Source organism: Hypanus sabinus, chromosome 16 (genome assembly GCF_030144855.1).
Source record: "Hypanus sabinus isolate sHypSab1 chromosome 16, sHypSab1.hap1, whole genome shotgun sequence".
Classification (NCBI taxonomy): Eukaryota; Metazoa; Chordata; class Chondrichthyes; order Myliobatiformes; family Dasyatidae; genus Hypanus; species Hypanus sabinus.
Genome location: NC_082721.1, coordinates 48,025,331 through 48,035,837, shown reverse-complemented (window position 1 = coordinate 48,035,837; position 10,507 = coordinate 48,025,331). Strand labels below are relative to the sequence as shown.

Genomic DNA, 10,507 nt, shown 5'->3' with positions numbered 1-10,507 from the left:
TGTAAAAAGAACATGTGATTCACAAATAAAAACTTTCAGTTAAATTGATCAAAATCCCTGGTTGTAATATTCAATTATGTGAACAAAGGGTTGGTGGCTGAATACTTCAGTGAGGCACTGTGTTTTTACAAAGTCATATGACACTGGTGTATCCATCACTTAAGATGCAGGTCTCTTCTTGTCTTGCAAGTTAACATAGGAACTGTGACAATCTATTGTGTTTATTACAGATATAAAGAACACTGAAAATAATAAAGAGGAACCCCAATAAAAATGCTGTCCAAAGCTGCAAACATCTCATTTAGTCCAGCTGACTTTAGGAATATCGTAATGTTCCGTCAAGGTATCCAAGTGTCGGTTAAACTCCTGCAAGAGAGGCAAAGTTACAGATCAGCATTTTGACCAGCGGGAAGTACTTCGTCATCAATGAATCAAGCTCAGAAGGCAGCAGTAGAGGGATGTGGCATGGACATTTGAGCAAAATGTGAGGTGCAAAAGGAATGCTGCAGGCAGGATGTATTGCAGGGCGGGCATTTTTTAAAAAAAAACCATCTCCTTCAAGTTAAGTTTTTTTGTTACGTCTATGTGGGCCACAAATTGCCTACACTGTACAACTATACAGCTCTATTTCTGCAGGTATAATTTGCAACACTATTTGCTACATATATCTAATTTAAACAATAATTGAGCTAAAGATAATTGTAACTCATGGCCAGCCTTGGGTTGGAAACACTAGACCACAATTGAAAGTGACTACACACAAGTAACAAAGATGTCAGATCAAGACGAGGCTCACTGTGGCAGCAGCTAGGGAGATTTAAACCATAATATTTAAGTTACAGTTTAGAGTGTCCTGTTCATTTGTCCAGACTGTACCCACACCCAGAAGGTCATCACCACTGCATTAATCCACAACATCGACCCTTCATCCAAAATAACATGCTCATTCCTCATTGGCAAAAACATACGCCGGTGGGGGTGGGTGCATTTCTGGATTTTATGGTGTCCTGGGTTACAAGCAACACCACCTGCAAAATAGCAGTCTAACTAATATACATGCCATCCCATTAGTACTATGTTGCTAATGCTGCCAATCTTGATGCATAGTCAAAAACTTAGGCATGACCATTAAACAGTCACAAGATATAAACAACTGGTTTGACATTTTAAGAGTGACTGAAATTGCATTTTAGCAGAAGAGGAAGCAGCAATTTCATAACATACCAAGGAAAGTTTCAAACTTCCTTTTATAGGGTTTTATATCTTAAGCAAACAATTGGTTTACTGTCTTTATCTGGCCTGGTATTATCCTGCAAACTCAAACTAACGTTCAACTTCAAGATTCCCTATAAGTCCTACATCATTTCAACTTGGAAATATATCACCGTTTCTTCACAGTTCAGCTCCGTGGAAACCCAACAGCAACACTGGGATTACCTTCTTTATGTGGGCTGAAGCATTTCAAGTTGGTACCTCAACACCACTTTTCCAAGGGAATTGGAGAGGAGCAATTATAAAAACTTGACGAATGCAGAAAATCATTTATAAAAAAAGTTATTGCAAACACCAATGTAGTTCAAAATGACCAATATACCACTGAGGAACAGGGCTTTATTTTACAATTTTTCTAGCTACACAAGTATTATAGAGGTTGAAGACAAAATTCATAAACTATCACTGCTCTGAATGTTAATTTGTTTAACTACAGAATACTTATTTCCTCTGTGTTCCTTGATCATTTAAATTCAATTTCCCTGCACCTTTGAAGTAATTTTAAACGTTTTTCTCAGCCCCTAGTCCTTTGCTCTTAATACATATTTCTTTAGTTTCATTTATGACTAATGTATTTCTTAATTCATCCAATTTGTTTCATTGCTCTCCACATTTTTAAGCAGAACACATTCCTCCTTAATCTAAATTATAATACCCATTCTACCTATTCAATTTTCTTGTTCATTTTCATCGACCAATCATGTACATTGACCGCTGTCTCAATTACAGTGCCTTGTAAAAGTATCCAGCCCCAACGCTTTGTTCACATAAATGTGTATTATAAGCAAGGATCTTGATCAGTTTAACTGTGAATTTTTATTTGCGAATCAATTTTCCCCCCACAGTAGAACCCAAAGAAGAATTATAAAGCATGAAAAACTAAAAACCAAAATGTCTGCAATGCAAAATATTCACCTCTTTCCCCCCCCCCCCCCCCACCCTTTGCTCAATACTTAGTTGAACCACCTCACAGCTATTAGAATCAGTAGTCTTTTTTGATTCAGGTACTGCAAGACAACAAGTCTCCATTGGTTTTACTAAATGTGATGGAGCAAGATTTGCCCATTCTTCCTTGCAAAATTACTTAAGCTGTGCCAGGTTAGTTGGGGAGTGTCAATGGACAGCAATCTTGAGGTTTTGCAATGATACTTGATCAGGTTAAGGGCAGAACTCTGACTGGGCTACTCAAGGACATCAATTTTCTTTATTTGAAGCCTCTCCATAGTTGCTCTGCTAGTGTGCTTTGGGTCATTGTCTTCCAGAAAGACAAACTTCCTCCCCATTTTAAGCTTTCTGATAGAGGCTAGCAGGTTTTTAAATCCAGGATCTCTCTATATTTAGCAACAGTCATCTTCTCATTAATCCTGACCAAATGTCCAGCCCCTGCTGCTGAAAAGCATCCCCATAACATGATGCTACCTCCACCACACTTCACATAGGGATGGTGTTCTCTGGGTGATTTGTAGTATCAGATTCATGCCACATATACTGCTTAGAATTGAGGCTAAACAGTTCCACCTTAGTCTCATGAGACTTACTTCCACATTTATTTCAGTATCTTCTAAGTGATGTTTTGCAAAGTCTTTACTGACAAGATTATTTTTTTTTTTAGCCAGGGCTTCTTCCTTGCCACTCTTCCAATAAATCAATAAATACCCTTTTTGTGCAAGGCCTGGAGATTATGGAGCAATGAACTTCATCTCCAATTGCAGCTCACTGTGAATGACAGATAGCACACAGTATAAGCGCCATTCTTCTTTGGTGACTAGGTTTAGAGGGGCAGCCTGACCTAGACAGTGTGGTTCTGATTTCATCCCCCCCCCCCCACCTACATTTTCCACCATGTTCTGCACTGAGCTCCAAGGTATGCTCAGTGCCTTTGAGAAGGCTTTGTACCCTTCCCCAGATCTGTGCTTCTCTGTTATCATTTCCGTGACTTGTCTTGAATGCTCTTTTGTCTTCCTTTTGGTTTGGTCTGCTTAAAATCTACCATACTGATGGACGTTACTGAGAGAGGGATTTATTCTCATGAATTCACCAATTCACAGGTGATCCTCCAATTTTCTACGTCAAAAAATTGGGTGAACTGTTAAGGTCATACAGTACATTGCACCCGAGGAAAGTTAGCTTAGTAATCTCAAAAGGGATGAATACTTTATCAGCCTCAGTTTTGGTTTTTAATTTTTAGTAAATTGTTGACAAGTTTTGGAATTTTTCTTTTAATTTGACATGATGTACTATGTTTTTTAGATTAGCTCAATCCTACTTCAATACATTTTAAATTTAGAAAATGACAGTAAGATGTGAACATAGTTTAATACTTTTTCAAGGCACTGCATGTCCTACTCAAATATTATTTTAAAACTTGGTATGCTGTGATCACTATTGCCTAGATATTTCCTGATGCACATTTCCCTCACCTGCACTGATTTAATTCCCAATTCTAGATCCAGAAATAACTTCTCTGCTTAAAGGAGAGACAAAATAAATCTCAGTCATTCCCAGTGAATTAAAAATAAAATTAAAATGAATTTCTCAATTTCACATTTAAAAAAACACTTATTTTAAGCTCTTTAAATAAGCTTACCTCAACACTCTGTTTGTGGGTTTTTGATGCCTTCTTTAGGATCCTTTCAATTTGCTGCATGAAAAAAAAAATCAGGAAATTGCTTTTAAAAAAAGTAGGAAGAAAGTTAAATAAAGTTGGCCACAAGCTTTACAAAATTACTTGGAGGTGTGAGGATACATCTAACAGTAAATCCCATAAAGCAAACAACATTGAGAAAAGGGGAGAGGAAGGGTGTGTGATATTGAGTAGTTCAGTACTGAATAAATTTTCTGCAAAACTTTTAAGCAAAGACTTTGAATGAGCTAACAGGGTAATATCAAACTGGATAAAGACTGCAAGATATCTGTTTAGTAGACAGCAAAAAGGCAACCATAATATTAGTACTTATCCACATTTCCATTTTTCCTATTTAACTTTTATCATTTCTGCACTGAAGCATTTATGTATGCATACAGGGTGTGCTTCTGTGTATGAACTTTTTCTACTTCACATTTGATATTTTTCTGCTCAATTTTAAACATTACTCAGTCATTTCTTCTTTCTCTAACCAGAAATCTCTATCGTATCAATGAATACAAGAAAACAGGAGCAGTAGGCCAACTGGCTCTAAACCTGGCATACCATTCAATTTAATCATGGGTGATTAATTGATGGCCTCAACTGCTCCTATATAGCACAGCAAATCAGGAGTTCAAGGCCAAAATGAACTGATCAAGTAATACGCATGTTCTTGTCTCTAGTGAGAGACAATGAATGTTATTCTATCCTATCTCTTCAATAAGATTCTCCTCCTTTGCTTCAGATTGCAACTGCCTGCAGATTGACTATTAAAATAGAAACATCAGTGATATTACAGAAACAAGGCTTTTGGTTTATCAAGCCTACTCCCAATATAAGACATTCAAGTACGCTAATCCCATTTTATTCTTCCCACATTCCCATAAATTTGCCCCAGATTGTATTACCCAGCTATACACCAGGAGCAACCAACCCATCAGCCCAATGTCTTTGTAAAGTAGAAGAAAACCTGAGCATTCAGGGGAACAGGCAAGCTCTGCAGTCAGCTGCCTAGGCCAGGATGGAACACCAGGTTGTTAGAGCCATGAGGCAGTTGCTTTATCAGCAGTGCCACTGTGTTGCCCTTTCTATGACAACACACTACCCCGAATAATGTGTTTTTTTCTTTCTTCATGAGAAGAGCATCACACAAATGACTATTGTAAAATCTTCCTCTGTTATTCATACAATCTCATTCCTGTTACTTCTCCCATCCACTGTACTTAGTTCATAATCCTATCACTTTCAGCTCTGCGATACATGAGGTTCTGCAAATGCTGGAAATCTTGAGCAATATTGACAAAATGCTGGAGGAACTCAGCAGATCAGGCAGCATCTACAAATGGTAAAGAACAGCTGACATTTTGGGCTGAGACCCTTCATCAGGAGTGCCTGAACTGCTGAGTTTCTCCAGCACTTTGTGCATTTTTTTGGGTTATGCTCAAAATTTCCAGCTCTGACACAGAACAGATACACAAAAGTTAACATGCTTTTGTTCTTATTTTTCTCTTTAAGGGTATCTACTCTCTGTGGATCTGCACTACTTATAGGGTCTCTCTTTTCATTCACTACGTTTAACAGCTTACTCGTTTCTCCTGCATCTTGTCAAATGCCTTTTGTGCTGGAGTCCTCTTGTCTATAGACGCTCGTTTACTTTCTCCACCATCTTCATGTTGCTGCTTGTTTGAGGTGATCTGTTCCAGCATTTTCTTGGTTTCCTTATTTTTCTTTTTCTTCCTGTTTTTTTTTTAAAAAGCAAGCACAGAAGACTTCCATTTCAGTATTTGTTCTAGAATCCATCAGAAGGAGGAGCAGGGACAATTGGAGAACAATGTGATCACAATGTAAGAAAAAGAAGAACGGGCAGAGATGGATGAAGCAGTAGGTCCAAAATAGGTAGCGGGAAGGAATGGGTTTACCAGGGTGGTAGGGATGGACAAGGGTGAGCGTGATGGGTTTACTGGGGAGAAGAGAATTAGAATGGGTCTGTGGGTGCACAGAAATTATATATATATATATTTTTTTTTGGATACTCTTTTTGGATACAGTTTCAAAATGAGAGCAGAATAGCACAAATTTTGTAAGAAAAAATGATAAAGTAACAGAAAGGAGCAAAGTGGAGTAAATAAATGCTGCAGTACATCACCATGAGCTTTGGTGGGGGAGGGCCATACCTAGCTTTGGGTTCACCATCAGAACGCAAGAACTGCATGCAATATATTTACACTAAATCTGACATAATTTGTGACAATTTGTGATAATTATGACAATCTGTCATAATTTCAGAAGAAATGTCCTCTGAAATATTAACCATTGCTGAGGAATTTTTTCAGAAACAAGGTTATGTACCGTATAGAAATTAATCTCTTCACATTTAATAGTCAGAGATTTACAAATTATTAAAATTTGAACTTTGTGGTCTTCTTCCTAATCTATTTTCCTCTCTCTCATATTTCTTTATCTTTGGTACCCAACCTTTCACTTAATCACTCATTTTTTAGACCTCTGACTACATTGAATAAAAAGCTAACCATGCTCCATATTTCCTTATGAAATGAGGTTCTTCAATCCATTGTCCATGTCGTCTGACAACAACAATCCAATTCCCCCAATAATTGTACCAGAAACCTATTCTCCCATCAGCCCCCTTGCTCCCCACCCTCAGATTTTGCATTCACTATAGGCTAATTAACCTACCGAACATCTTCAATCTTCAGGAAGAAACTGGATACCCAGAGAAAACCAACATAGTAACTGGTAGAATGTATCATCCCCACACAGCTACCATCAGAGGTCAAGACTAACTCACTGAACCTTTGAGGGAGATTTACATTTACAAAGTGTCTTCCATCCTCTTCACGTTGTCCCAGAGCACATTCATATTCTGGGATACTTTATAGTAGTATAAAGCATTTCATTTGCATATAATATGCTCCCACCAGCAGTAATATGACAGTGATCAAACACTTTAAAGTGAAAAAATAATTATTTTCTAAAACACTTGGACTAAGTTGTTCTTCAAGCTAAGTGACATAGAATCTCCTAAAACCAATGCAAAATGTTAGGTAGGACCAGTATTCATCATTTCCAGCTGTATTGTACTGAATTGGCGTCAAGAACCTTCTGTTTGGAACCAACAATGCGAGCAACTGAACCAAAGAGGGAGATAGAATTCTTCATCCCAATCAGTCACATTCTGTTAACCAGTTCATGCATTCAGCATATTGTCATATTAAACACAAAACTGTAAACAAGTGTTATAACAACCTATGCTCTCCGAAGTCCTTCTACAGAATGCACTTGAAACTTCCTAATCACTGACAGACCAGGTAAGGGTTGAGTTATACAGCACGTTAAGCAAGGACATTAATGCATGAAGAAAGAGCAGGTACACTCGACAACAAAATATTTGCTTCTTGAATACTTTTGGATGCATCTTATGGATTTTGGGCTGAACCGAAATTTCCCTCACATACACCATTTTTTGGAATTGCCTATTTTTGTTATTTCAATTCATGATGCAAGCCAATTAAAATGTTGCCCACAATGTAAGCTGAAGAGTTTTCTATCTTGTCCAGCAATGCCTAGGGCTGATGTGGTTTCAGAAAAGCTATACATTTCCATGAAGGATTTTGATATTTGAGACAGATGCTTCCCAGAATAACTGATGCCAAGATTAAGGAAGGCATTTTTGTTGGTTCACAAATCAAGCAGGTCGAAGACAGGCAATTCAAAGAACTTACAGTGCAACCTGAGAAAATCACATGGAAGGCATTAAAAGATGTTGTTGAAAATTTTCATGACAATGACAGAGCACCAAACCACATGCAGCTGACTGATAACATGCTTCAAACATACAAAACTATGTAGTGCAACATGCTACTAAAGATTTATTTCTGCACTCCCACTTAGACGCCTTCCTGCAAATCTTGGTGCTGTCAGTGACAAGCATGGTGAAAGGTTTAATCAGGATATCGTGGTCGTGGAGAAACAGTATCAGGGCGACTGGAATCCATCAATGCTGGCTGATTATTGTTGGACACTTAAGCAAGAAGCCTCAGAGAAGAGTACAAATGAAAATCACCAAATGCTTTTTAGCTTATTTGAACTATTGTAAAGCATCAGCACTGTCATACAATTAAACACTATGTTCAATAAAAGCTAATTTCCTGTTTCTCTAAATTCCTACATGACACAAGTAGTCTGAAATTATATTTGGGTTCAGCTTCAAGCAGACTGTCATAAAAATACTTTAGAAGCAATACTTTTAAAAAATTTGTTATCTAGTGTTATTTAAAAGTATCCATGCTATATTACAAAGGCTGCACATTCTCTAAAACGTTCATTATTTGAAGATATTCACGTATAGTGTTTAACCTCCATTGATGAGGCCAACCTGAATATTTCCCACACCTTATGTTCATCATATCAGTATTATCAAATATGACCAACACTAGGTGGAAAACTGAGCACATCTTTTGCAGGATTAGCCAAATTAAGAACTCACACACTTAGAGTAATACTGAAGCACGAAAAATCCCAAATCTTCTGTGAGGTTCTGATTGTTCATTCTGACTAAGCTTAGGAATCCAACAGCCGAATTTAACCACCTATAGTTGTGCTGGAAAATATAGGAACTGATCTGATCCAGTTTTACCATCTCTTTTCACTTCAGCAGTTTTGGGGTCATAGAATCATAGATATAATAGTACAGCACATTACAGCCCCTTCGGCCCACAATGTTGTGCCGACCCTCAAACCCTGCCTCTCATATAACCCCCCCCCCCAGGTTAAATTCCTCTATAATGAAAGAAAACCTTGCGTTTAATAAATACAAGCCCGTTTAAAGTAAGTTTCAGTGGCTGAGTTTAAAGTACTTCAATCTTCACAACTGAGAGACGAGCAAGATCCTCTGATACCCGGCGAGCCTGCGGACACGGCTCACGCACTTGGGTTACATTTCCAGCCAGAATCGTTGTAGTCTTCAGGATGTTGTCCTTGTTGTACTAGGCAGCCCACCTGCCCTCTCAGGTCAGCGAGCCAACACTCTGACAGTACCATACCTCCCAGGTCGGGCCCGCGGGTTTCCAGACAACCAGCCGGCCCGCTCCGGAACCAGCTACCGATGCCCGGGCAAAGGCCCTCCGCCGCTTTTCCTGGGGGAAGAGCTCGACCTTAGGCCCGATGACCCCCCGCCCGTACCAGATCCCAGTACCGGTTCCTTACTTCTTAACACCGAGATCAGCGACGCCTTTCAGCCGGAGAGCGCCGCGTTGCACGGCCTGGTACTCGGCCATCTTCAGCCCGAGCCCGCCCACAACACTTCCGGCGGCACCTGGCCAGGCTCGGGCAAATCTGGAAATTCAAGCATTGTGATAGTCCCCGCCTTGATAAACCTGCTTGCAAATCCCGAATGAAGGTGTTTTCTGTTACTTGTGAAGAGGTTCCTAAAATTATGATTGCTCCGTGATATTGTCAAAGGCCGTGGGCTGCTCTAACTCTCCGGAGTATCGACACCTGCACAGCCCCTTTAACAGTTCAGGACTGTCCCGCTAATTGGCAATCATGCGCCGGGCGTTCTGTATACAACGAGCACCTGAACAGACACTCGCTATTTCATTTGTAACGGAGAGGAGCCTATGGTAGGAGAGTTAGGTGGCTGAAGTGAAGGTATAGAATGGAGTTTGGCGGGGGTAAGATAGACGGGATTGGACGAGGAGAGTCACCCGCTGAAGGGCATTGGGACTGGGGTAGAAGTTGATGCTGATTTCGGGATAATAATTGCTTTGATGTCAAATTGTGACAAAAAACTTCACCCGGTTAGATTGACAAAGGCTATTTAGAAAATTATTGGTAAAGTAAAATCAGCAATCTGTCTTAGCAAATGATTACATGTCAACACGAGGAAATCTGCAGATGCTGGAAATTCAAGCAACACACACAAAATGCTGGTGGAACACAGCAGGCCAGGCAGCATCTATAGGGAGAAGCGCTGTCGACGTTTCGGGCCGAGACCCTCCACCAGGACTAACCAAAAGGAAAGATAGTAAGGGATTTGAAAGTAGTGGGGTGTGGGGGAAATCCGAAATGATAGGAGAAGACTGGAGGGGTTGGGATGAAGCTAAGAGCTGGAAAGGTGATTGGCGAAAGTGATACAGAGCTGGAGAAGGGAAAGGAGCATGGGATGGGAGGCCTCGGGAGAAAGAAAGAGGGGGAGAACACCAGAGGGAGATGGAGAACGGGCAAACGACTAAATATGTCAGGGATTGGGGTAAGAAGGGGAGGAGGGGCATTAACGGAAGTTAGAGAAGTCGATGTTCATGCCATCAGGTTGGAGGCTACCCAGCCGATATATAAGGTGTTGTTCCTCCAACCTGAGTTTGGATTCATTTTGACAATAGAGGAGGCCATGAATAGACATATCAGAATGGGAATGGGACGTAGAATTAAAATGTGTGGCCATTGGGAGATCCTGCTTTCTCTGGAGGACCGAGTGTAGGTGTTCAGCGAAACGGTCTTCCAGTCTGCATCGGGTCTCACCAATATATAAAAGGCCTCACCAGGAGCACCGGACGCAGTATACCACACCATCCGACTCACAGTTGAAGT

The 10,507-nt window shown here is 39.9% G+C and overlaps 1 protein-coding gene across 1 annotated transcript; it reads right to left on the bottom strand.

Moving 5' to 3' along the window:
• Nucleotides 1-203: 203 nt before the first annotated feature.
• Nucleotides 204-9,438, bottom strand: fam32a (family with sequence similarity 32 member A). Its single transcript, XM_059991692.1, has 4 exons — nt 9,125-9,438; nt 5,485-5,635; nt 3,860-3,913; nt 204-366 (listed from the first exon to the last, which is right to left on the bottom strand). Exons 1-4 carry the CDS (start codon nt 9,193-9,195, stop codon nt 298-300), a joined length of 345 nt encoding a protein of 114 aa, XP_059847675.1. The 5' UTR covers nt 9,196-9,438; the 3' UTR covers nt 204-297.
• Nucleotides 9,439-10,507: the final 1,069 nt, after the last annotated feature.

What these genes read in the sequence shown, in the direction of transcription:
- fam32a (XM_059991692.1), bottom strand. Translation starts at nt 9,195, where the DNA reads ATGGCCGAGTACCAGGCCGTGCAACGCGGCGCTCTCCGGCTGAAAGGC. An exon ending in GCTGATCTCGGTGTTAAGAA is followed by an intron (nt 5,636 to 9,124) that starts GTAAGGAACCGG and finishes AAAAAAAAACAG; the next exon opens with GAAGAAAAAGAAAAATAAGG. An exon ending in CCCACAAACAGAGTGTTGAG is followed by an intron (nt 367 to 3,859) that starts GTAAGCTTATTT and finishes CCTCTCTTGCAG; the next exon opens with GAGTTTAACCGACACTTGGA.